The following is a 27,000-nucleotide window of genomic DNA, read 5'->3' as shown; positions in this document are numbered from 1 at the left end:
TATTTTTTCTTTAATTTTGATTTCACAGAGGCTGTCTTGCTTAAATAGTGGGGGTTTGAGTTAATTTTACCGCTGTTAAACTTTGATTAGGATTGATTTTCCTAATCCCGTTTTAAGCTTTGACATTTATTTATCTAGTTTCACTACAACTCTAACTACTGTTTGTATTCGTTTTTTCAGGTAAATAGGTTGTAGTCCAATCAAAGTTTGCCACGTAAGCATATTAATCAGTTCACTGTCCCTCCGTAATCAGGATTCCTTGTTTTTTTTTCATTTATTAAAAAATAATTGGGTAGCTTATTAAAAATATAAGTAAGATTTTAAAATTTTAGTTAAAGTAATTATATTTATCATGTTTTCGAATCCACCTTTATGTATATACATTATTGATTATTATGAGTGATCTGTGATGTATATTAGAATTTTAATTTATTTTTTTACGATATCAAAATTTATTTCTTTTAATTTTATAAAAAAAGCCAATATTCTATATGCATCAACCATTTTGTAGACTGTTGTTCAACTGATGAACTTGTGTTCTCCTTGTAAGAAGAATTTCTAACTGATTTTTCTTTTAACTGTAATACCTGTATGTTTATTGGCTTTTGCAATTGTTGTACTTTAAAGCAGAATTTCTGAGTTTTCTTTTAACTGTAATACCTGTATGTTTATTAGCTTTTGCAATTGTTATGATTGCTTTGTTGATGGAAATGACTGCAGCCTTTTTATTGTCATGACCCATCATTTACTGTTGTTTTTAAATAATCCAGATAAAAGAGAGAAAGCCTGAACTTGCCAAACTTGAAACAGTAGATTGTGGGAAACCACTTAAAGAATCAGAAGCTGACATGGTATGCCCCCAACAAATATCCAACTGTTATGTTACTATTTTCAGTTGGATTTTAACCTATTTATTTGTGTGTTTTAGGATGATGTTATCAGTTGCTTTGAGTACTATGCAGACCTTGCTGAAGGTTTAGATGCCAAGCAAAAAGCTCCTATCTCCCTTCCTCTGACGGCATTTAAGAGCTATGTGATCAAGGAACCCATTGGAGTTGTCGGGTTGATTGTCCCATGGTACCTCCAGTCTGTTACCGTTGTTTTTTCACTTCTTTTCTTTGTCTTGATAATTTTTCTGCTTAGTTGGCCACACTGCATGTGTTTTCTTGATAAACCATCCTTAAGTATTATTCTTCTCCATTTACCCAATACTCGTTTGAGATATCTGCGTAACCTGGTTTTGTTTTTTGGTTTGCGTAAAGCTAGTTTCATCTGCTATATAGATCACAAAATGGAGTGAGTGGATGTGTTGGTCTTTAACTTCTATATCTATTATTAGTGGACCTAGTAAGTATATCAATTCACTTAATCAATTCTCCTGATATTAGATTGTAAACTTATTGTGGATGCTAGGGGCTGAACAATTTAAGCACGGTGCCTTCCAAAGTGGATTTATTAAGATGATTTATGTTGATTGTGTCCTACATTATTTGAGACCATTTAAGGGCTTTCCATGGTTTGGAATATTGTTTAGTGTTTAAGATTTATTTCCGCTCATGCAGTATTGCTTTTAGTGATGGGAATCTTTATCCTTTGAGGACTTAGTGCTGTACAGTTCAATGGTTCTTCTCATATTTGCTTTTAATGGTTGTCTTGATTTCCAATGACTGAAAATTTCTTATCTTTTGTTTTGAAGGAATTACCCGCTTTTGATGGCTATATGGAAAGTTGCTCCAGCCTTGGCTGCAGGTTGTGCTGCAATATTGAAGCCTTCTGAGTTGGCATCTGTGTATGCTTTCAACTTGCTTGCTCCAGTTTTCATGTTACTTTTCACTTTTCATAAATCATATGTGGGCGAATTTTGTCTTGATTTTTCATTTGAGATCAATATTTTTGTTTTCCTTTAATCTGCCTTTTATTTTTTTTCTCATTCCAACTTCAGGACCTGTCTGGAGCTGGGAGAAGCGTGTAGGGAGGTTGATCTTCCTGCCGGTGTCCTCAACATTCTGCCTGGATTAGGTACTGATGCTGGTGCACCTTTGGCATCTCATCCCCGTGTTGACAAGGTTAGATTGATTTTAATCATTTTCTTCAGTGATAGTTTCTATGAAATTGAAATTCATAAGATGTTTTTCAAAATAACATTTCAAAACTAATTGCTACTAGTTGGTTGCTAACAGGTTGCCTTCACTGGAAGCACGACAACAGCAATCAAGATAATGACAGCTGCTGCTCAAAGGGTCAAGGTTTGTTGAAGTTCTAGCATATGATCACTGAGATTTTTTAATGATCATGTGCATAAAATTTTCTTTATGGTTTTGCGGCAGTCTGTTACCTTAGAGCTTGGTGGTAAAGGTCCAATAGTTGTGTTTGAGGATGCTGACATTGACAAGGGTTAGTTCCATGTGAATCACTTTTAAGCCTTCATGTTTCCTCTATTTCTCATCAGAACAGATTTTTCATATTTTACTCATGAAACATCATTGCAGAAAAATAGTATATCTTTATTCAGTTGCTAATTTAGTCACCTGTGCTTTTAATAGCTGTTGAGTGGACCATATTTGCTTTTATAATGGTGGCCAAATCTGCAGTGCAACATCCCGCCTTATGGTGCATGTAAGTGCATGAACCAATTTTGTTCTTTATGGTTATTGATTTCATTTTTATTTCATTGTACATGTGGCATGAGGCTACGTCACGTGTGAAATTTATTCTAACATTATTTTGTTCACACTTGGCACAACTAAGAGGGGAACCATTCCAGTCCATTCATAAACTGATAAACTGGCTACATTAAGCACACTAGCCAAGCATTATTTGGGTCCGATTAGCAAGTCGTTAATCCAGCAAACCAATCCCGTATGAATCCCAATTCAAAAGGTCCACAAACACCAGTAGACCATAATTACTGTGTTATGGGAGTACACCAAAGGTATAAGCAGCCTACAGAAAAGAAATAAATCCCAATCTCATGGACTCTTATATCCTTCGTAGCACTTGTGGATGCAGTAGTTTCTGCCATATCTATCTCTGAGTAAGTAGGAAAAATATCTCTTTACGGGCTCCATATTTCATTGTTATTTCTACCTGTCTGATAAACTCCTAAAAAGGGGTTGTAACTGGTGACTATTCTATTTCTCGTTGTAGCTTCACGACCCTTCTTGTACTGGAAAGTGGTTGCATGAAATTTATTTTATTAGGGTTCAAGTCAAAGACATACCTTTGATCCAAGAAAAATAACACTATGGTTCTGCGACCTTGAGTTCTTGAACTAAGCTTGTAGCATGTTTTTTTTCCAGTTGTGATTATATATATATATTTCTTCCAAGTATTGACTAGGCAAACTTCGTTGTTTTTTTCACAGGAAAGTATTGCGGCAGAATTTTTGGACAGGCTGGTGAAATGGAGCGAGAAAATCAAAATTTCTGATCCCTTAGAAGAACATTGCAAGCTGGGTCCCATTGTTAGTAAAGGGCAGGTAAGAAAAAAATTATTACTGTATATTGTTTCATATTCTAACGGCAAAAGTGGTTCAATAATGCAATAGAAAAAAAATTATTCACATAATACAGTCGAACAATTATTTGTTTAAGTAGGGTGATTGCTACAGTGATCACCATATATTTCCAGGAGCACAAGGCGACCTCCATAGGTCTTCAGGAGCACATGGCGACCTATGGAGCTGCAGTGCAACAACGAGGGAAGAGTTGCTGCAACAGAGGAGGCTTTGTCGCAAGGAACACTTGGCGACCAATGAGGTCACTGTAGCAAACACCTCAGTTCAAGAAATAATTTTATTAGAGCCCTATATGAAAAAAAATTCCAACGCCCTACGTGGGCGAGGAAGCCTATTCTAACTATATATTTAAGTTGGACCATGGAGTTCCTTTGAAAGGACCATTTTTTGGGACAGAGGTTAGATATATAAGAACAGAATTGAAAACTATCTGCAAATAGAGAATCTAGCGCACATAACACATAGCCTAGGAATTAGGAGTTGAATAAGATAATTTTAAGTTTCAATTTGGACTACCCCAAAGGAAGTCTTATCAAGCACCAGATAATCCCATCCAGACTCGGACTTCAGAATTTTAAATGGAGAATGAAAAAATGGCATATGATAGATTTGCATAAACTTGGCTATTATGGTAGTGTCTAAGGTTTCATATTAAATATTTGATTAATTCTGCCGCAGTATGAAAAGGTAATGAAGTTCATTTCAAATGCTAAGAATGAGGGAGCAACTATTTTGTATGGTGGAATCGTCCTAAGGTATAATTCTCTGCTTCTCGATGATTGGCATTTTACTCCTTTTAAAACCCTTTAGCATTTCTAATTCATAAATGGTTGCCAGCATTTAGAGAAAGGATACTACGTTGAACCAACCATCATCACTGACGTAACCATCTCCATGCAAATATGGAGAGAAGAAGTGTTTGGACCTGTTCTTTGTGTCAAAACATTTACAACCGAAGACGAAGCCATTGAATTGGCAAATGATACCCAGTAAGTCAACATATACAATTCGTTTAGGCCGTCCTTTACCCTTTTAACCAACCCCTACCCTCCACTCCCCGGGCAACAAAGGCCTCATCATTTTGATCACAGAGCTCGACTAACTCCTTTCTAATATTTTATTTAGTTACGGTTTGGGAGGTGCCGTGGTATCAAAGGATCTAGAAAGATGTGATCGCGTAAGCAAGGTAGGATCTGTGCTTGAAGCATCACGCAATCATGCAACCAAAGTGTGATATGATATTTGACACCTCTGCTTCTTTCATGCAGGCTCTGCAGGTAGGCGCCGTGTGGGTCAATTGTTCACAGCCATGCTTCTGTCAAGCTCCATTTGGAGGCGTCAAATGGAGTGGCTTTGGGCGTGAACTGGGGGAATGGTATTTACCCAAGCTTTCAGCTATTTCTTGGATGATTATTGTCCTGATTACTTGCTATATCCTGTTTGCCGAAACTCAAAAACCTGGGATTTGATATCCTCTTTCTGTTTCTAATATGACCGTAATCGGATTTGGAGTATCGAGATGGATATATAATTTGTGGGTACCCCTTTTCGTGTAGGGGACTCGAAAATTCTTTTAACATATTTCAGGCTTTATAGGCGCAAGACCTATCAATTTTTCAGATAAATTTATTTAATTAATAATAAATCTATGAAACTCGAGGTTTGATCTTGTTTTTAGTATCTTAAATTATTCACGTAAGATTATTTCGCGTCTTATAAAATTATTTTAATAGATCTCATGTTTTATAGGCGCGAGATCTATCAATTTTTCAGATAAATTTATTTAATTTTAGAGGAAAATTAACAATAAATGCGTTAATTTTTTTTATAAAAATGCGGGATTTTATCTTATTTTTTGCAAGAACGCGAGTTTAATCTCATTTTTTCATGAACTCATCGTCGTGGATAGTGAAGAATAATAGTACTATTTCGGACAGTCTGAAGAATTGTTTTGTTACTAATATTGTTTGGAGTATTATTTTAATAAATAAATTTTTGGGGTTTTCAAACAAATAGTGCCCAATTTATTGTCTATGTTGCATGTTTATAATGAATACAAAAGAGCTATTTTCTCATGGAGTTTGTACCATTCAGAGGAAGCTGCTAGGCCTGGTGATTTTTCCAAAAAATCACCCATTTAATCATTATTTTTATGTCAGACACTGTTCATATTTTATTTCCCGATCAAACACCATTTGCAGGAAGGCACACCCCTACACCGCGTCTTATGCTGATCTGGAACCACATGGGTAAGACGCGCCCCCTACAACGCGTCTTGTGAAACGTATAAAAATTTCGGATATTATTTTTATAAATATTTTTAAAATTGTGTCTAATATGTAATTAATTTTTATTAACGTGATATTTGTCTAAAAAGTTGACTTTATTTATTATTTTTTGTGTGTGAAAAAAATATTATATTAAATAGTTGTCCCTTGTTCCCATATGTAATAAGGTAAGGGGGAGGTAAGATAGTAGGCTGCCCCCAACACAAGGTTGAGAGCAGCTTCCGTATGAGATCTCCAAATTATGAAATGCCCTCCATAAGACTCGATCTCACGACCTCAATATTAAGAACCTTGTGATTTATCAAATTATGAAAAAAATATTATATTAAAATCTTTAAATATTATTTTATAAATTATTTTATACATGATTGAGGGGCGTACCTTCCTACACAAGAGTATTAAATCTAGAAATAAAATCCGAACAGTACTTGACAGGGAAATAATGATTAAATGGGTGATTTTTGGGGAAAATAGCCGCTAGGCCTGACTTAGGGCCGCCGCACCATTATTCTTATTCAACGCTTGAAGCTCGTCACCCAAGTCCCTAAGTCCACGGTAATGAATAAGAGTCAGTGATCCCTAAATGTGCTTTAAATGCATGCCAAGATTATCGGTGTTGACCTCAAGCTCGAGTTTCATATGAGTGTTTCTAGTCGGTGATATAATGATAGGATAAATTACACATTTAGTATTTAAATTATTAATTTTGATTCATTTTAATATTTAAATTTTATTTTTTAAAAAAAAATCATACTTAAAATATAAATATTATTTCATTTTAATACTATATCGCTAAAAATTTAAGGTGTTTAATACCTAAACTATCAAATTTAGTTCGTTTTAGTATCTAAACTTTTAATTTTTTCAAAATTTGATGTTAAACGTCAAAATTTAAACGGTCTACTAAAATGAAACAAAAACTAAAGTTTTTAATAGATGAGTATTAAAATAAAACAAAAAATTATGTATGATTTTAAAAAAATTGAAAATTTTGTATTAAAATAACCCGAAATTGATAATTTAGATACTAAACCATTAATTTATCCGTAATGTTATTGTGAGTGCAAATCATAGAATGGGTCCAAATAGAGTTAAAAACACAGTCCCCGATTCGATCCCAACAATTAAAAGAACATGTGATGATTGCCAAACCCTGAAAGTCCACGGTGATGAACAGCCCGATTCTTCGTTGTAAAAGAGCAGCAAGGAATAATTGGTGTAGGGTAGGTGCCCGTTTGTTTTCATACTTTGAGTGTACGCAAATGCACAGTTGAATGCGTAGGGGAACTGCGAGTCGTCTTTAATCCCGTTGAATTTAATACTACCAGTAGAGACAAAGTTCGTATCAGGCATGCCAACAATGGCCCACGGTAAAAGGGATCATGTTCCTCTGTGTTACTCCACCCTATGAATGATTTATTAGAAGGAATAATATAATTCGAAATGTTAAAGAAGTTACTTCATAAGTTGAGGGAGAATATTATGAAAATTTGAATGTCGAAAAAGGATAAGTTAAATTTTAGGGTAAATTATGTGTTTAATACCTAAATTATTAGTTTTAGTCCATCTTAGTACCTAGACTTTCAATTATTTTCTCAAAATCATTTTTAATGTTTAGTTTTTGTCTCGTTTTAGTATCTCTATTCAAAATTTAACGTTTTTAAAGTTTATGGACTAAAACGGATCAAAGCTGATAGATTAGGTGCTAAATGCGTTAAATTTTTAACGGTAAGATACTAAATTGAAACAAAAACTAAACGTTATGTATGGTTTTAAAAATATTAGAAGTTTAAGTACTAAAATGGATCAAAACTGATAATTTAGGTGTTAAATATGTAGTTTACCCAAATTTTTATACAGTGATTAAATTATACGGACTTGGGCGGCCCTTCTCTTCAAATTCATAAATCAAAATATAATGCAGTCCTCAAATACGTTTGAAGTGGAGCTATTTAATTTCATGGTTTACACATAATGTTTCAGCTCCATTTTTTTCAAGTTGGTTGCAGTTGCCTTAATAGTGAAGTGGAGCAATAACTTTATGCTTATTAAATGGGTCATTTTAGTATAAGATTGTGAATAAAAAATAGGATAAATTACACGTTTAGAATCTAAATTATCAATTTTAATACTTAAATTTTTAATTTTTTTAAAAGCACACTTAAAGTTTATTTTTTTTGTTTCATTATAGTGCCTCCATTCAAAATTTAAAGTTAACTTTTGAAAAAAAAAATAAAAGTTTTGATACTAAAACGTATCAAAATTGATAGTTTAGGTACTAAATGTATTGAGTTTTTAACATTGAAGTACTAAAATGGAATAAAAATTTAAATGCTAGGTATAATTTTGAAAAAAGAAGAAAATTTAGTTATCAAAACTGATAGTTTAAATACTAAATACGTAATTCATTTTGAAAATTTTATAGAAATAATGATTCTCAAAAGATTTTTTATTTTACAAAATTACCGACATTTGATGGTGATTTTGCCCCTATCTTGAAAGTTTTTTTTGTGTACACTCTGAAACTCGAATTTTCTTCGATTAATTATATATTTTAATGATGATGTCCACCCCATTTAAAATTTTTATATTATTAACGTGTGTGTATATATATATTCTCAAAAATATTTGTAGATCTGCCGCTAGTTATAGTTATATAAAATATGAGATAACATTAATTTATAATATTCTTTTATTAATTTATTTTACTAAAATGATATATATATATATATATAGTTAGATTTCAAACTACAAAAATTAACCTATTAAAGGAGGGGCATTATCAGCTGGTGCCTCTACTTTTAATTAGCTATTCATAGTTATGGAGCTTTAGGGACCATATAAGAGAGAGAGGCTATGGTCCATCAAGGCAATTATTATGACCTCGATTCCTTTGTATTTTAGTAGAGCCTGTTGGTTTTAAAATAATAGTGAAAATTTTATTTATTTATTTATAGTATACACGAGAATCGATATGAATATATGGCCCCAACCCTACTTTCATAAACAATTGTTGTTGACATATACCTACCTCCCCCCATGTACTTATAATTCATATTCTCTTCTCAATTCATTGCTCTGTAAAACAGCAATGCTGCCCTAACAAATGACATTGCTGTTGTATAAGATCACTTGTATCTAATCGTCAGGTGAATTTTTGTTATACCCGAATCCGAAAAAATCGAATAAAATTATCCCTTTTCGGTTCATTAGAATCGAATCCAAACCCGATTTGATAACATATTCTTAGGTTTGTTTACATGATTATAATGGTTGATCATGAATATAATTTCTAAAAAGAAACGATAATAGGGGGAAAATACTAGGAACCGATTACATATTTGTTTTTGGGATGTACAATTATGCATATAGCTCAGATCTGCAGGTTGAAGAAAGGGGTGGGATTTTCTGGGTTTGATAGCCTATATATGGATCCTAAAGAGAGTGAAACTGCATGTATTGGTTTTTACAGGTTAATTAAAAAAGAAGCTTGGGGGTTTTATGTCTCTTATGCAGCAATTTAATGGGGGCAAGAAACATGAAAATGAAAATGTCCTCAGCTTGTAGCCTCGGAGATGCTGCGTAATGAAGGCTGCCATGTCTTTGATCTGCCGGTTGAGTTGCTCGATGTTGTCGACCTCGATCGTTGCCTTTCTTGTTTGCTCGCCTTATCCGCTTCAGATATCCGACCAACAGCAGCCTTCTCATAAGGCTTCTCCGGCGTAGATTGTATGTTTCTGTTCATCTTTGCATGTTTCTTCGCATACAAACCCTTCATCACTTCTGAGAATCCAAAGAAAAAAAGAACCACCTGATTACAAACCCAAAGAAAACAAGCAACCGGAATATATATATGTGTGTATATGATTATGATACCTTGGATGGTGATGAGGCGGTAAACATGGCCGAGAAGAAGCGCATCCGTGGATCGGAGGAGCTTGATCCTGGTTAAGCGAACAGGGTTGACATTGGGCGTTTGTTGTGGCTGTGAATGGTACAAGGTGGTGGAGATGAGCTGAGCCACATAGTGACCGGGGTTCATCTTCATAACCTCACGAGGCGTCAGGGGCCAATAGAATCTCTCCACTTTCCCACACGGGTGCTGCAGAACCAGAGTCGCTGCATCAATAGCTTGGCAGTTCCCCATTCTTTTTTCAGAGCAAGGAAAAAGGAAGCTATCTGGACAGAGAGGTGGAAATGTGCTGTAGTATCTTTATAGAGAACCAAACCACCAACGGAAAAGCTTTTTTCTTTTAACCAAATATATCATTTTAATTTGGCTTAATATAAAAATAATACATAAACTATATTCAAAATTAACTTTTAGCGCATAAAATATTATTTCGTTATACTTTTAAGTATCTACCATTAACAAATCGTTAAGTGATACATGTCACACTCAAATTTTTGACATAATATTTCATTTAAAAAAAATATAAACTTGATATATATTACTTAACAATTTTTTTAACGATAGACACCTAAAAGTGTAATGCATAAAATACTAGACACCTGTTTTTAATAAAAAAAATTCTTTAAGAAACAAAAAAAAATTCTAGATATAATTTCAGTACTTATTTTTACATTGAGATTTTTATAAAATTAAATATTTAAATGATACTCATCTCTAATTATTTATTTAAATAACATTTTAAAATTAAGAGAGATATTTAAATGATATGCATCTCTAAATATTTATTTAAATAACATTTTTAATTTAAATAATACTTTTAATCTAAAAGTATCATTTCGATAAATAATTAGGATGCATATCATTTGAACATTTATCTTTTTATGAATGAAAATTCAATTTTTCTTGTTATTAATCTAGAGTAAGTATATAGTAACATCTATGCAAATATAATTTTTAAACATTTAACATTAAACGCTCATATTCCTATCATTTATGGTGCTTAAATTCGATACATTAAGAAATAACAACAATTCTTTTACTTCCAAAATCGCTTTGGTTCGTGCGAATAAAAATCCAACTTAAATATATTTGTTGCAAATAATATTGAATAATACATTATAAAATGAAAACAATAAAATAAATAAATACACAAAATTCACTTAAAGAAATCTTTATAGAGTAATCAGTTATAGATTAAATTATCTTTTATCTATAATAAAATACAAGAAAAAATCACAAAAAAATACAATAAATCCTAACTTTATGTCCATTATACCATTGTTTTCTCCTTGTATTTACAATTAGATGATAATTTAATTTGAAATCGATTGTTTTTTTATTTTATTCAATTGAATAGGGTCGGATTTTAAAAAAATAGATTCAGAAACGGGTGGTTTGTACTAGAAAAAAGAGAGAGAGTAATTAATGGTAAATCTCACATAAATCTCCTACTTTTCACCTTTTTGGACCGTCAACAAATCTAATTATGTGGTTCACAGGCTGCCTAGTTTCCCTTTGAACATGATTTTGCAGAGCTGAAACCTCTAAACCACAGAAAATTAGGATGTAGCTATCAGCGTGTTATAAATCTTGGACTTGGAATTTTCATTTGTTGACAATTATTCTCTTGTGCTTTTGAATTGATTATTCCTACCTAAATAAAATAAATTAGACTAAGAGAAGCACCCATTTTAAATTCTCGTTGCAATTTTTGAAAAAGAGAAAGAAATTAATAGAAAAAAAAATAGGTAAAAAGGAATTAGAGGTCCTTGTACATGTACTGCAAAAAAAACCTAATGCGATCATTATGTTATTTTTTTCCCTCAATGTGACCCTCAAACTAAAAAAAAATTCCAATATGGCTCTTTGACCGATATTTTTTGTCGCTGACTGTTATAGTGTTGACGTGACACTTCACGGTGTTGATGTGACAGTCCATAATGGTTGATGATGTGGTGGATAACATGACATATGGACTAAATTGATAACTCAAAAATGGTAGATAGACTGTCACGTCAGCACTGTAAACTGCCATGTCAATACCATAACGGTCAAAGATGAAAAACATTGATCAAAGGGTCACGCTGAGTTTGTTGTTTGAGCTGATGAGTCATATTGAGAGAAAAATTAATACGAGGGCTACATTGGTTTCTTTCAAAAGTATAGGTACCTCTTATGCATTTTAGCCCAAAAACATATCAATTTATATTGGGGATTAGTTTTCATCTCAAATCTTGGAACGATCCAAAATGAGTATAATAACATTATTTTTTTTATTAATTTGGCAAAGTACAAGACAATGTATATTTGAATATTACTCTCAATGATTCGATATTAAATGTTCGCACACTTGGCAATTGTATTTCTGGTGTTCGAACCCGATACCTCAAAGAAAAATAATAATTCATTTACCACTGAAGTCACTTGATTCGTGTTATAATAAAATTATTTATAACATTATTTTTTTAACGAAAACAACTAATTTTATTTAAAATAATAAATATCTCAAATTATAATAAGGATTTACCATCATAATCGTAAATTAAACACATAATTAGGACAATTTCTTATAATCGTCCAAACAAAACTAGCAACTTAAGATCATAACGACCATACGAGGAAAGATTAAAAATCTAACAAAGAAACTCAAACAAAAGATAGATACAAATAAAATCTGATCGTATCGGCAAACGAATCACAAAATGGGATCAAAATATTAAAAGACCGCCGACAAAATCGTAAATCAGACTCGAGTGACGTGAAAAACTATCCACGAACGCAAAACGGATATCCAAATCCACTCCGAGGGTCTAAAGAAAGGACGATCAACAAGATATCATATAAGCGGCATCTTGATCAGTCGTGGTGATGTCAAATCAACCCTTAGTAAAAAGATAAATGAAATAAAATATGTCAGAGGACAAAAGAAAATGTGTCACAAAGGCAGATGAAAGCATGTCTCATATACATATGAAAACGTGTTATTCAGACATACTTATTGAAGGAGAAAACAAAAGAAAATAGAACTACGATATAAGAAAGAAAGAAAAACAATAAAGAAACACCGATGGTCGATAATTAATATTAAAATTGGTGTCGTCGCGATCAACAAAGACAAAAAAATAAATAAAAATATAGTACATGTTAATTCAAAACGATTAAAACTGTGGCTCGTCCTGTATGTTAGCATTTCCTGTGTTAACAGCTTTTCCACAATGGATTCAGTGATCTAAAACAGCGCGGTTTGTTAAGTTAAAATCCAGGCCCACCACATACACAAGCAAATTCCAGGCCCGTGACGCATACATATAATTATCATGACAGTCATTTTATTAAATAGAAATTGTATTTTTTAAAATGAATTTGATCATAGAGACTCATCAAACTTTTTGGATTTAATAAAATTTATGAATATTTTAAACTGAAAAAATAATTAAATATTTATCTTTAAATAATTGAATTTTTAAATAAAAAAACAAAATCGAAACTAATAATATATTTCCAAGTAGAATTTACAAAATAAATTTTATAATAATTTTATTTCTAAAATATTCCATTAAAAACAATAAATTTATAGATGCCACTTAAAAATATTGTGATGTGACCTGTTATATTAACCCAATCTAATTTTTTATCCAAATATCGGATCAAGTTCAAGCTATTCAACCCAACTCGACCTAAACTTTTATCCAAAAATCAAATCAAATTTCAGGTTGAATAAAGTATCTTTAAATTTAAGTTGAATCTGATTTCAAATCGATTCAAATATGTCTAAACCCAAGTCGAATTAAGTGATAAATAAAATTATAATTGACAAAATCTTTAACTTAACCCAATCCGACCCATAACCATCGCAATAAAATCCTCTAATTCAATTGCATTTACATTGTTAGAAAGAAAGAAAAAACTACTAAAATCCAACGAGCCGTAGACTTAAAAGCTTTGTTAAAATTAAATAATTAAAATGCAATGAACCGTAGACCTAAACCTTTATTTCTAATATATTTTAAGTTTGTGGTTAGGCATTTTGGGACAATTATTTACGGTTGGTGCAGCTGTCAACCCTCCCGCCCTTTCTCATTCTTTGCTTCCCACGACACAAATACTCTTATTGATTTTTGAAATATTAAATTAGGTTAACTACGTATTTAATACTTATATTAAAAATTTTAGTCATTTTAATACCTAAACTATTGATTTTAATTATTTCAGTACTTAAACTTTTAATTTTTTCGAAATCATTTCTAACGTTTAGTTTTTATTTTAAACTATGTCGTAAAAACTTATCGCGTTTAATACATAAATTATTAATTTTAGTCTTTTTTTAGTACCTAAACTTTCAATCTTTTGAAAACTTAACATTAAATTTTAAATGGGTTCTAAAATGAGAAAAAAAATTAAATTTTAGATATAATTTTAAAAAAATAAAAAAATAAAAAATAAATACTAAAAAAATTAAAACTGATAGTTTAGATACTAAACGCGTAATTTACCCTATTAAATTGGCCTTTCAAGTCTATACATTACTTTAATGGCAGTTGAAGACGTGTTTTTAATTCGAAAACCGTATACAAAGTTCGTGGGAAAAACAGGTCAAAGCTGTCACATGGTATTAAACCGATAAGAACTCTCTTGTTTCTCCCAATAAAAAAAAAGATTGGATTTTTTTTACGTATAGCTTTGCAAATTTCGTCAACCTACAGCTACTTTGTGATTCACTCAAAGAAAGGTATGGCTTTATTATGCAATCGAATGTTTTGTTCCTTTGGATCAACGACGAGCCAAAACGATGACTTCGACGGTGAAATGATGAAGATTCGTTCTGATTACGGAGAACGCCGGCCATGAATTTCGCTCTCAGCCTCGTCTCGCTGGTTTTGTGTGTGACAATGTCGAGCGGCGTCGTTGCTTTGATACCGATTGTGGGGGAGTACTACCCGAGCGAAGTAGAAGCGTTGCTGCGGCTGAGGGACGCTGTTGGTTCTCAGAATTTGTACTCGAATTGGACGGGGATTCCTTGTATGAACAACCAAAGCCAATGGGGCGGCGTTGCTTGTTCCGACGGACACGTGGTCCGTCTCGTCCTCGACGGAGTCCGGCTTGCTGGATCTCTCCCGCCGTTGGTGATGAAGAATTTAACCTTCCTGACTAAACTAAGCATGAGAAGCAATTCGATCACCGGACCACTTCCGGATCTCAGCGACCTTGTTCATTTGGAATACGTTTTCCTCTCGCGTAATCTGTTCAATAGTTCCATCCCTTTTCATTACGTTCGATTACCGAACCTGAAGAAGATAGAGCTGGAAGAGAATTATTTGCAAGGGGAGATTCCGCCTTTCGATCAGCAAAGCTTGGTCACCTTCAACGTCTCTTATAATAGACTTCAGGGTCCAATTCCTCAGACCGATGTGCTTCAAGGGTTCTCCGACAGCTCTTATGAACATAACTCCGGTCTTTGCGGCAGCCCTATAAAGAAGCAATGCCCGGTTCCACCCGCCCCATCTCCGTCGCCAAATCACGGCTGCAGAAAGAGTTTCGGAGCTCGGGATTTGGCTTTCGTCATCGCTGTTTCGGTCCTGGTTCCCTCCCTAGTTATCTTGGGTTTCTTATGGTATTACAGGAAAGTGCATAGAAAAGAAACAGCCAAGAACACAGGTATGCACAATTGTACAGTACAAATACCATGTATGTATTTGACATTACATATTTCAATAATATGTCATTAAAGTGCTCAAACTTATGTAGGGTTTGACGAGCGTTCTCCCCAAAGGGCGGCGGATCCAGAAAGAGCGGCGGAATTGGTGTTTTTCGACAAGAACATAGCAGCTTTTGACATGGATGATTTGTTAAGAGCATCGGCTGAAGTTCTGGGGAGAGGGAAATTAAGCACCACGTACAAAGCATCATTGGAAGCAGGCGTTGTGGTTACGGTGAAGAGAATAAAAGACATGAAAAGGTTGAGCAACAAGGAATTTGTTCAGCAGATGCAGATGCTTGGAAAGCTTAAGCATGAGAACCTGGTGCACATGGTTTCTTCCTACAATTCCAAGGAGGAAAAGCTGCTCATCTATGAATTTGTGCCTGCTACCAGCTTATTCGACTTATTACACGGTCAGTTTGGTTCTTTATTTACTTCTTTGAGATTTAATTTGGGTCGTTGTTAATTCACTAAATGCCCTCAAACTATAGTCTAGATTCTAAATTGGTCTCTTAAACTTCAAAACTTCTTAATTGAGTTTTCTTGGTATATGGGAAATGGCAGAAAATAGAGGTTCGGGAAGAATACCGCTGAACTGGGGCACAAGACTGTCAATAATCAAAGATGTAGCAAAGGCCATGACTTACCTTCACCAACACTTACCTAACCACAAAGTTCCTCACGCAAATCTCAAGTCTTCAAATGTACTGATCCATTGCCAAGGCCAAAGCCAAAACTACAATACCAGGGTGACGGATTACGGCTACTACCCATTGCTGTCGTCTCGAAAATCGTTGGAAAATCTGGCCATCAGCCGATCACCGGAATTCTGTCAAGGAAAGAAGTTGACGATCAAAGCCGACGTCTATTGCTTCGGCATTATCGTACTGGAAATCATCACTGGCCGGATACCTGTAGACGAAGGGGACGAAGAGAGAGAACTCGGCGGCGAGCTGTCGGAGTGGGTTAGAGATGTTGTGAACAATGATTGGTCGACGGATATATTGGATGTAGAGATTTTATGTACGAGAGAAGCACATGATGAGATGTTGAAGCTTACGAATCTGGCTTTGGAGTGTACCGCCGCCGCGACGGAGGAGCGGCCTAAAATGAGTGAAGTTTTGAGGAGGATTGAAGAGATTGAACAAAGAAAAAGTGATAATGATTGATATTCATTTGGGTGTTTTTCTTTTCTGTATATAATTTTAAAGGTCTAACGTAAGAAAAATTTAAGTACAAGTGAAGATTAATGCATGCATGCATGCACAACGAACGAGCTGGGTTGTTGTACCGTTGGATAGAGATTAAACGACCACGATTCTGACATGATTAATATTTAGGATAAATTAAAAATTTTGATTCTAATTCAATTGTATATATAAAATATTATTTTTAATTTAATTACATATATTTTAAACATAAATAAAATCAAAATAAATTCATATGAAGGAAGTTTATGTGCTATTGAAAAAGCACGGACTGATATCAAGGTTTCTGAAATCTGTACCGGATCCTCTGCGTGTGGGACTCTTAGTGAAGCTTTCTTAAAGCTCTCCCTTGATGCAGCTTTGAAAGCTCTCCCTTGATGCTGCTTTGAAAGTGGCTGACCTTGTGGAGAGGTGGTCTAAGATAGGACAATCGTACCCGATTCCCGTTCCGAAGCCTGGATCTTCATCGGATTCGAGCGTGCCTGCTGTGACTTCTGGGAGCCCTTGTACCACATCTGTCGCAACCGGTCCGGGTGGTGGCTTACGAAGCAGTTTTATCGAAAGTTATGTTGATTCAACTTGCAATCATAGCAAGGAAGGCAGCACTGGAAACGTAACTAGAGGTGTGGATGTACCTTCTATATCTGATCCTGGTACTATTGATTCAAATGTTGTACTTCTTTAGAACTCACCCAATCAAAAAGCCTTCAATTCTTACAAGAGAATAGAAGAAATCATACTTTTCATACAATATCTTAATTGAATTCTATGTAATAATCAATAAATTCGATTTAATTCTCTATCCATACATGCAAAAATCGTAGCAATAATCTACTCTATTCTATAGCTATTTGGAACTAGAATTGACGAACAAGGAATACCCATATTAGTGTTTAGTAGTTTCAGATAGAAATCTATTTGGGGCGTGGCCAAGTGTTAGACCCACATTTTAACGACAACCTGAATGTATGTGCTCCTGTGTCTTCTCAACAATCTCCAATGAATGTTTTTGCTTGTAATGACCAGAAAAACACGAAGGAGAGCATCGGTCGTTAGAAGGGGAAGAGTGTTGGCTTCAATACATCAGCTCCATTTATTGATTCTGCAAAGAAATATTACCCCATCAACATGATGGGTAGGGATCCTTCAAATGAATGCCACTCCGGTGGAGTGTCGATAGCAAATGACCCTGTTGCGCGGCCTCTGTTAAGTCGAAGTAAAAGGATCTTTGTTTGGACTGATGTAAATGGCATGCTGGGTACACTCCACAAGGGAATTCAGTGTGATGTTTGTTGGGTTCTTCCCATCACTGGACCTTGTTCCCGGTCCATATGTTTCTTACTGGAGGATGGCATCGCAAATCCTTCTGAAGGAGCTTGAAGACATGGGATTCAAATGAATTTGATCAAAGAGATTTTGAGGATGAACGAATACAATCTGGTGAAGTGCATTGATGATCTCTGTGGAGCAACTGAATGGGATCCCATGCTTGAAGAGCTGCAGAAAATGTGGTCTCCCTTTGATTTATTTATTTTTCTCTTGTTGATTAGGATCATGGTATACGGGTGCAGGGTTTCTGTGATGTGGAAATGAACAGAATGCTGCTGAAGAAGCACAAAAGGAAGCATCAGGGGAGTTGTCGTCGATCTTCTTCTAAACGGATAAACGACTTAAATAAGAGGAGGATGATTGACTCTTTTTCATGGATGAATAGACTTTTTATAAACAAATAAAGTGTACCTCTAAGCCTCGTCAAGTAGCAACGCTCAACTTAAGATTGTAACATATGACCTCCAAGGTTTTGTATCCTGAACAATCCGTCTAAAATTAAAATCAAAGCAGGGGAAAACCCAGAAAAAAAAGATCAAGCAGTAAACTTGATAGCAAAGAGTTCAGATACTTTAGGATGATTACGAATATGATGAGGGCACTCGTATAGGAGATCTTGAAACTCTGAATGTCTACCTTCCTCCAAAAATGATTGAAGAGCATGGATGTAAGCTCCGATGGTTGGATATTCTTTCACACTCGGTGCTTTTAAGAATTCTTTAGCATCATCCACAGTTCCCCATTTCGAAATATATCGAATGAAAGGCTCTGGGTAAGGTGGATAGTTATGTTTCTTCATCAACCAAAGTAGGTTCATTGATTCTTCAAGTTTTCCTTTCCCCAGAAGCTTCTCTATAAGAAGTTTAAATGTTGCTTGCCAAGGTCTCAAATGAACTACATTCACAATCTCCACCAGCAGTTTGTATGCGCCATATACTCGATTCTGGCCGACAAAACTGTTTATTAAGACGTCCAACAAGTCAGCATCCGCATTAAAGTTTTCCATCATCTTCGAAAAGCACATCAATGCACCATCAATCTGATTAGCATCACAATGGCCTTTCAAAGTAAGCAAGCATACTCTATAGGCGGCATCAGGCAGGAATGATGGCAGTGTGATGCTCATCTGTACCTTGAAAAGTTTCTGTTTTTTAAGTATGCAAGGGTCAAATTGTATATTAAGACTTTTTTAAAGGTTCCAAGTGTTGATGGATTTGAACTCATTATCACCCCAATAAAGGCTTTAAGGGTCATTGGACCTGGGTTCTTACAAATTTGACACTGCGGTACTCTTCCTAATAGAGATAATAAGCATAAACAAAGTATTTATTTGGCTTCTTCTTTATTAGTACAAATTTGGTCTTTGTAGGGATCTTGAGTTCTGGATTTATGACCTTCAATATGGATGTAATTAGGGATGGGAATGGGTCAGGTTTGCGTCGGGTTTCGGCCAACCCAACCCGACCCAACCTGAAAAATATATACCCTCCACCCAACCTGAATCCGACCTGATTTTTTGTGATAAAATTTGAAACCGACCGACCCGACCCGACCCGAAATAATAATAAAATATTATTTTTATTCAATAAAAATAATGATTTAATTAGAAAAAAAATAATATATACAGGGGTTTTATTATAATTATTCCTAAACATATATAAGGTAAAATTACTTTTTTCCCGGGTCGAGTATTTTTCACCTTAAACCCAAATCCGATTAAACCCGAATATCACCTTTTAAAAAAACTCGACCCGAACTCATTTTAAAAAAAAAACAGATTCAATAGGGTTGGATCGGATCGAAACCCGTCAGGTTCGAATCCTATATCCATCCCTAGATGTAATGAGCAAATTTGACGAAATTCTACGCGTGTATATATATATATATATATATATTCTATTATTTCCTATGTTGGTCCAATATTTGGGATGACTAAAATTATATGGATACGGATAGTTGGGCTATCTTGTGAATTTTGAAAACGAGACACACTGATTATTAAACGTTAAAATTGATGAGATCATGTGGATGAAGGGCGGATGACGATCACGATAGTGATACATATCTCTCTTTTGCTACCAAAAAATAAAAGTTTACAAGTTGGGTTTGAGCAAGTTGTGACCCATCTCCATCATTTACAACTGGTTAATGGTGCAGCATTTGGATCATGTATGCATAGCTTCACGGATGGATTGAGAGAGGGTATACGACGTCTCTCTTGAAAATTTTTAAAATTATCATATATTTTAGATTTTTTTTGTATTTTCTATTAAAAAATTATTTTTATCTATTAAAATTTTATAAATTCAAATTCTCTTCTAACATAAAATATAAAACGCATAATAGGACAAATCTCAGGCAACTACGTTCATTAGGGGGTCCCTTTTTCATTTGCTGCAACTTGTTGCCTCAATTCTATCATTTTCTATTTGGAAATTTCATCCATGCCAAAGGTTTAGATAATTACGATGGAAATATTACGAGGGCCATTTAAGGTGGCTTTTCTGTCGTTTGATGTAATAGTTTTCGATTAGATAAGAATAGATTTAATACATATTTTATTGATTAAATTACAAATATCTAAATGATTAATTCTTTTATTTAATTATATTATATTATAATATCTAATTATTTATCAAAATAGTACTATTTTTTTAACAAGAAAAAGAGGCCAGGAACGAGTGGAGAGTTGTTCTGTTCAACTCGATTTGATCCGAGTTGAGGATTCTATGGGTTTCGACACACGGATTTATTAGCGGAGTATGTCCCAGTGTCTTCCCTCAACCGATTTTAGCAAGCTTATCAGTCAGGAAATTTACTTCACCGTGACTCTCCAATATCTAAATAATCGTCTAATATAACACATCTTTACTCTACTTGTCATTTTGATGGATAAATAAAGAAGAAATATTATTTTTATATTAAATTTAAATAAAGGTTAATATCCAATTATATAATATAAAATTAATTTTTTTTACATAATTTTAAGATCGTTGGATTAAAGAAAATTAAAAGTTGAAATTAATAATAAAGAATAATAAGATATTCATTGAAAAAAAATGAATTAAACTTAATCTTTGATTTTCTCGTGGGGAAAATGGGGAGCGGGAAATTATAAAAATACAACACGTAATTTAATATTCTCTCTTGAAGTTTCACTGATGGTGATCTCTAATCAAATTCTAACTTGCAAGCAACGACTAATTTACATGTATGGAAAGATATTAGAAAAATCCTTAAGCTTCGAACCGAAGCTCATCCTATTCTTCATAATGGAGCTCTCTCGGTAAGGCAAATATGGAAAGATATTAGAATGAAAGGGGTTAAAGTACCTTGGCACTCTTTAATTTGGTTCCCTCAAAACATCTCCAAGCTTAGCTTGATTGCATGGATGGCTATGATTGATAGTCTGCCTACACGCGATTGCCTTCAACATATGGGAATTGTTTCTAATGAAAGTTGTGTTTTAGGTAATGATATACTGGAAAATCGTAACCACGTGTTCTTTGAATGTCGGATTGCCACTCAGTCACGGGAGCAAACTCTTCTTCTTAATGGGATTAACAAGACTATTTCTTCTTGGGAAGACATGATCACTTGGGCGAATAGCACCTGAAAAGAAAAATCTTTATTAATCATTATCTTCAAACTTGCTTGAAACGTCACCATCTACTTTTTGTTGGAGGAACGCAACCGAAGAATTTTCAAATGTTGTTCTCGAAACATTGAAGAATTACTTAGCAGCATTAAAGATTATGTAGGAATTAAACTTAGGGGGAAAATATTAATAAGCTTGACTATATTAACTCTAATCTTTATATTACTTGAGGTATTGATTAATACCGATCATTTATTTTATAATTAGTCTGTATATTCTTCTTGTTTTTTATAATCGGTGATTTTTTATAACAAACATTCCTTCTTAGGTAATAAAATTAAATTATCCAAAACATAAATTACATGTTTTTTTATGGTACATCAATTCAACCACTAATTATCCCTATTCACATCGTCTATCATGTTCTCTACTTCAACAGTGACAGCCGATTCTAACCATCAAGCTGCGGCTTAACATCTTCTTCCTTCACCTCCAAAGCCACTTCGACACTTACCGGAGACACGACGTCACTTTCCGGCGACTGAATTCTCTTATCTTTTCCCCTTTTCCTACCCGTACTCGCCGGCGGGCTGGCCCGCCCGGCTTCTAGCGGGAAGTTCAGTATTGCTTTGTGGCCCCTCATCTTAAATGCGGCACAATCATAAGCCTTGGCAGCATCGAGTTCACAATCAAAAGTACCTAGCCAGACCCGACGTCCTTTCCGGTCCGGGTCTCGGATCTCCGCCGCAAACTTGCCCCACGGCCTCCTTCGTACGCCTCTGTAATGCCTTCTCTCTCCAGAAAGTGATACCTTGGGCGCCATTTTTGAGTCCGACATGAAGGAACTCGGAGCCGGAGTATCCAAATCGACAGCCTCGGGCTTTATGTCATAGCTGAACATTTCGTGGGTTTGGTGATTCGGGTCGGGTACGGCGGAGAGAAGTTGATCTAGATCGGAAAAGTGGTAATTTTGTAGGTGGGAGAGACCAAAATCAAGGCCGGCGATAAAAGCATCGGCGGAAGCAAAGTCGGCGAGAAGATGGTGTTGAATGAAATCCAGAGTCGTTGCTTCTTCAAAAGTAGTCGTCATTTTCTTAAGGTTTTGAGCAAGCTACAATATTTATGGATGCTGGAGTGAGCAAGCTACAATATTTATATAGAAATTTTGGAAAGTACAAATATCTAAATTTAATATTTTTATATATTTTTTAATTTGTTGTCGACATTAAGCCTGTGTTTATTTTCACTGTTCAACCTCTTCAAACATCTTATGTTTGCGCTGCGCAGATATTAGACTTCGCAGATCGTTTATTTTTTAGAAGACAGAAGCTCTTCTAACGTTTGCGTTAGCTCTTCTTGGTGCAGATATGGTTTTATGTCTTTAAAGGTCTTCAAACCTCTTCAAGAATAATTATAAAATATGGTTATTTATTAAAATAATTTTAAATAATTTAATAAGGTTATTTATTTTAAAATAAATTAGTATAAAATATGAATTGATTTATTTTTAAATAATTTATTTTAAATAATTTATTAGTATGGATTGATTTATTTTAAAATATGAATTGATTTATTTTAAATAATTTATTACTATGGATTGATTTATTTTAAAATATGGATTGATTTATTTTAAATAATTTATTAGTATGGATTGATTTATTTTAAAATATGGATTGATTTATTATTGTAGTTGTATGAATTGATTTATTTTAAATAATTTATTACTATGGATTGATTTATTTTAAAATATAGATTGATTTATTTTAAAATATAGATTGATTTATTTTAAAATATAGATTGATTTATTTTAAATAATTTATTACTATATATTGATTTATTTTAAATAATTTATTAGTATAGATTAATTTATTTTAAATAATTTATTATTGTAGTTGTATGGATTATTTAAATTTCAGTATTGTAAAACTAAAATTATTTAAATTTCAGTATTGCAAAACTCTTTTAAGTTTAAAAAATCAGTTTATTTAAATTTCAGTTCATTTTAGCAGTCTGCAAACGTTAAAAAACAAACAATCTTCTTCTTGTAGACTGCAGACTTTTGGTCCACCTCTTCTGTTACAGATGCATGCAGATGTGGTTCGCAGACTACAGATCTTTTACCTCTGCAAAAACAAACAACACCTAACAGTTAATTTAATTAATTCATCGTAAGAATATAATTTAAAATTATTTAAATTTAAATATTCATAGGCATTTTAAAAATTAATTTGATGATATTTGAAGTTTTTTTAAAAAATAGATCAATATAGTCATTAAACTTATTTTATACTTAATATGATCCTTAAATTGAGGGCTAAAAATTCAATTTATTTTTTAATCAAAATAATTTAACAACAATTTTCGTTGGTTATAGAATCATTTTGAATAAATATCATTAATCTTTAAAATTTTTACTATACTTATTTGGTCCTGCCTAAACAAAATAAACACTTTAAAATGTGCTTTATTTATTTAAATTGAATTATAAATAAATATAAATGTTAATATAAAATATATCTTCTATTATTTTTAAACTAAAAAATATAGAAATTACAAGCAAGACAAGCCTAAACATACAATTTTTATGCCTCATACTTTGGTCTAATAGGGTCCATTAGGCATTAACACCTTTATCTTTAGGTGTACTTTAGATGCAAAGGTATCATATTATAAATGAATGTACATTCATTTTATATTTAAAGATCTAAATTTAAATATTTAAACATATATTTGAGAATAAAAAAGATAATTTTACCTTATCTTATTAAAATATGATGCTGATGAATCAGATCAAATCATAATAAAAATATTTATTTATTTATTTATTTGGTGCAATAACACACTCTTTTATTTAGTGATCTCTTACAAGAGCAGGACTCACCTGAAATTTATTGTTTTTGGGTTTGTCCAGGGCGTTTGGAGGGAGGATATTTGTGGCAGTGGCACACCCAAGTTGTAGTGTGGAAAGTGGATGGTCTTATCCGAAGGGTAACTAATAAAGAAGAGTGGGGACCAAAGTTCCAACTTGGTACTATGCTAGGCAAAAGATTGTCCATGTTTTTATCATTTGGGACCTTCCAAGTTGTGGTGAGGCATATCCATTAGCCTTTTGGCAGCTGTTGTTAGTGTAAAGGGGGAGTGAACAATTGCGACAATCCGGAGACAGAAACCCTTTGCAACTAGGTTTCTCCCAGGGCTCCACCGGCAACTAACTGCCCTAAAGGTTCTTGTCACTTCTGTTTGGACACCTTTGTTCGTAAAGTGACCAGATACAAAGCTATGCTTTTATTGCTGATTCTTCCCGAGGGAGAAAAAATAAGCAGCTGTGCAACTTGCAGATGACCCTTCCTAGATCATGTCTAGTTAATTTATATATGTATTATACTAACAGCATAAGATTGAATATTTCTGTGATGATATCATCAGTTCGGGCAATTGCGTGAATGATTAAAAAATTATGAATATAATTATTTTATAATCACTCCAAATTATTAAAAAATTGTTTAACTTGAATTATTGTTCTGTGAATCCAGCCCGTTATTAGTTTAATTTCTTCCTTATACATATTTCGTTTTTCATTGCTTTAGAGACATTTGATCAAAGCCGAGCCTTAAATCATAAGTTGCAGATAATGAACGAGATTGGTCTCTGTGAATTCAGCCAATATCCTCGAACTTGGAGCTTTGCGTGTCTCAGCTCTTGCCTGACGGAATACTGGGGTGATTTGCCCTTGAAAGTCGATGACTCCGAGGACATGCTCATCTACAACTCCCTTCACGAAGCTCTCAATTTCGGTTGGTCTCCGTTAAGTTCAACGGTGCCGGAAGCCATTAAAGACGAGCCCGAAGAGGTGATGCCGCCGGTTACGCAAGTGAACACAATAGGGTCGGCTCCAATGTTATTTGGAAGAGCTTTCATGGGAATAAGCAGCAAAAACGGGACCGAGTGCTTTCGAAATGGGAACCAAAAGGTGGTCAAGGGGAGACATTATAGGGGAGTTTGGCAAAGGCCGTGGGGCAAATTCGCGATAAGAGACTCAGCCAAGAAACACGCGAGAGTTTGGCTCGGCACTTACGAGACAGCGGAGGAAGCGGCTTCGACTTATGACCGAGCCGCTTTTGAAATGCGTGGCTCAAGGGCGTTGCTTAATTTCCCGCATAGGATCGGCAACAATGAACCACCGCCAGTTAGGAGCGTGCAGCTTCTCTGTACAATAGTACTTCTCCTAAGAGAAGAAAAGGCTTGGCAATGGCGACCAAAGGAACAGAGTTGGAAAGAGACATGGGGTTGACTGTGTTTCAATTGGGACATTTCCCACTTGGGGAACAGTTATCTGTGAATTAAATGTCTCATCTTTCTCATCTGTTCATTTGTTGTACGTACTAAGAACATGTAAAGTGTTTAACAGACAGAAGCATTAACATTTTTCCTGAGATTCTTGTTTGTCCATTGTAGGCATATCCTTCAGATTTTTAGACCAAAATTTGTTCTTTGGAACATAAAGATGGGTTGCTTGTACCGAAAGGCAAAATGAAAGAAATCAGTAAGATCTCAACGAGACCAAAGAATCAAATATGCCTTTAGCTGATTGGTTAATTTCTAACATTGCTAATGCTCAATAATACAGTATCGAAAATGTGGGATGGGACACTGAATTAGGTGTTACTTGCTGGTTACTAGAAACAAAGCAGCCTGATGATTTTAGTTCAGATGAGGTTCTTGCAAGGATTTTGATTTCCATATAGGATTTTGATATCCTATAAATAACCCATTTGTATACTTTACCCATTAATTATCCTAAAATGATAACAATTCTTTTTTTTTTTACCAGTTGTACAACAAATCATCCAACTGAGTTATTTTAAATTATTTGATATGACGAGCCTTCTGGTTCTTAAGATTCTACTGTATGCATTTGCCTTTGAAATATCAAATGGATCATTGAAGCATCCTTGGATTAGATCATCGTTGTGTCAGAACTCCCCATATTTTAATTTCATCATCAGAAAGGAAATAATCTTCTCATCCATAGCTTTTTAAGCTATGTAGGAAGGTGTCCTAAGATTTATTTTCCAAATTCATCATTTGATGATTCTGCACGCCTGTTCAACTGTTAATTGAAGTTGAAATCCCAAACCGTGAAAATCAAGCAATTAAAACCCTAAAACCATAGTTCGAGGCAGATTCAGAAGCAATGATTTAACATCACTCGATAACGAAATATCTCAGATCAAGTGTTGGATTATGTGTAATTTTTTGCTTCATCATCATCCACTGGAAAGATTAAACTCGAAAAATATGAAAAAACAAATCACTTCAGATTTCTAGAACATCGGTGAAAATAAAGAGGTTGCTCAGTGGTGGCGATAGAGTTATAGGTTCGATTCTGCCAGCTGACTTCTTCAACATTAGTCGGAAGAGGGAGCTGTGACTCCTCGCCGCAACCTCA

General features: G+C 34.1%; 4 protein-coding genes, 3 non-coding genes and 2 pseudogenes across 7 annotated transcripts; 3 read left to right on the top strand and 6 right to left on the bottom strand.

Moving 5' to 3' along the window:
• The first annotated feature begins 526 nt into the window (after nt 1-526).
• LOC120132654 lies at nt 527-5,113 on the top strand (annotated as a pseudogene).
• Nucleotides 5,114-9,156: 4,043 nt separating this feature from the next.
• LOC120132561 lies at nt 9,157-10,028 on the bottom strand. The gene is made up of 2 exons (XM_039149303.1): nt 9,682-10,028; nt 9,157-9,588 (listed from the first exon to the last, which is right to left on the bottom strand). The coding sequence occupies exons 1-2, from the start codon at nt 9,950-9,952 to the stop codon at nt 9,362-9,364; spliced, it is 498 nt and encodes a 165-aa protein (XP_039005234.1). The 5' UTR covers nt 9,953-10,028; the 3' UTR covers nt 9,157-9,361.
• Nucleotides 10,029-14,596: 4,568 nt separating this feature from the next.
• LOC120132653 (probable inactive receptor kinase At3g02880) lies at nt 14,597-17,309 on the top strand. Its single transcript, XM_039149373.1, has 4 exons — nt 14,597-15,385; nt 15,464-15,829; nt 15,981-16,571; nt 17,017-17,309. The coding sequence occupies exons 1-4, from the start codon at nt 14,608-14,610 to the stop codon at nt 17,307-17,309; spliced, it is 2,028 nt and encodes a 675-aa protein (XP_039005304.1). The 5' UTR covers nt 14,597-14,607.
• Nucleotides 17,310-18,488: 1,179 nt separating this feature from the next.
• On the bottom strand, nt 18,489-19,079 carry LOC120132651 (pentatricopeptide repeat-containing protein At3g48250, chloroplastic-like). Its single transcript, XM_039149372.1, has one exon. It carries the CDS (start codon nt 19,077-19,079, stop codon nt 18,489-18,491), a length of 591 nt encoding a protein of 196 aa, XP_039005303.1.
• A 2,799-nt stretch (nt 19,080-21,878) lies between these two features.
• Nucleotides 21,879-22,664, bottom strand: LOC120132549 (ethylene-responsive transcription factor ERF106-like). Its single transcript, XM_039149292.1, has one exon. It carries the CDS (start codon nt 22,639-22,641, stop codon nt 22,003-22,005), a length of 639 nt encoding a protein of 212 aa, XP_039005223.1. The 5' UTR covers nt 22,642-22,664; the 3' UTR covers nt 21,879-22,002.
• A 2,502-nt stretch (nt 22,665-25,166) lies between these two features.
• Nucleotides 25,167-25,963, top strand: LOC120132509 (annotated as a pseudogene).
• A 583-nt stretch (nt 25,964-26,546) lies between these two features.
• On the bottom strand, nt 26,547-26,644 carry LOC120132803. The gene has a single exon (XR_005517045.1). It is a non-coding gene; the product is annotated as a small nucleolar RNA snoR31/Z110/Z27 (small nucleolar RNA).
• Nucleotides 26,645-26,730: 86 nt separating this feature from the next.
• On the bottom strand, nt 26,731-26,825 carry LOC120132799. The gene has a single exon (XR_005517041.1). It is a non-coding gene; the product is annotated as a small nucleolar RNA snoR31 (small nucleolar RNA).
• A 76-nt stretch (nt 26,826-26,901) lies between these two features.
• On the bottom strand, nt 26,902-27,000 carry LOC120132800. Its single transcript, XR_005517042.1, has one exon. It is a non-coding gene; the product is annotated as a small nucleolar RNA R30/Z108 (small nucleolar RNA).

This window comes from Hibiscus syriacus, unplaced genomic scaffold, assembly GCF_006381635.1.
Source record: "Hibiscus syriacus cultivar Baekdansim isolate YM2019G1 unplaced genomic scaffold, ASM638163v2 tig00110569_pilon, whole genome shotgun sequence".
NCBI lineage: Eukaryota > Viridiplantae > Streptophyta > Magnoliopsida > Malvales > Malvaceae > Hibiscus > Hibiscus syriacus.
The sequence above is the reverse complement of the archived record's forward strand: the minus strand, read 5'-3'. Positions and strand labels throughout refer to the sequence as shown.

What these genes read in the sequence shown, in the direction of transcription:
- LOC120132561 (XM_039149303.1), bottom strand. Translation starts at nt 9,952, where the DNA reads ATGGGGAACTGCCAAGCTATTGATGCAGCGACTCTGGTTCTGCAGCAC. An exon ending in CCGCCTCATCACCATCCAAG is followed by an intron (nt 9,589 to 9,681) that starts GTATCATAATCA and finishes TTGGATTCTCAG; the next exon opens with AAGTGATGAAGGGTTTGTAT.
- LOC120132653 (XM_039149373.1), top strand. Translation starts at nt 14,608, where the DNA reads ATGTCGAGCGGCGTCGTTGCTTTGATACCGATTGTGGGGGAGTACTAC. An exon ending in CTTATTCGACTTATTACACG is followed by an intron (nt 15,830 to 15,980) that starts GTCAGTTTGGTT and finishes GGGAAATGGCAG; the next exon opens with AAAATAGAGGTTCGGGAAGA. An exon ending in AGAGATTGAACAAAGAAAAA is followed by an intron (nt 16,572 to 17,016) that starts GTGATAATGATT and finishes CTGCTTTGAAAG; the next exon opens with TGGCTGACCTTGTGGAGAGG.
- LOC120132651 (XM_039149372.1), bottom strand. Translation starts at nt 19,079, where the DNA reads ATGAGCATCACACTGCCATCATTCCTGCCTGATGCCGCCTATAGAGTA.
- LOC120132549 (XM_039149292.1), bottom strand. Translation starts at nt 22,641, where the DNA reads ATGACGACTACTTTTGAAGAAGCAACGACTCTGGATTTCATTCAACAC.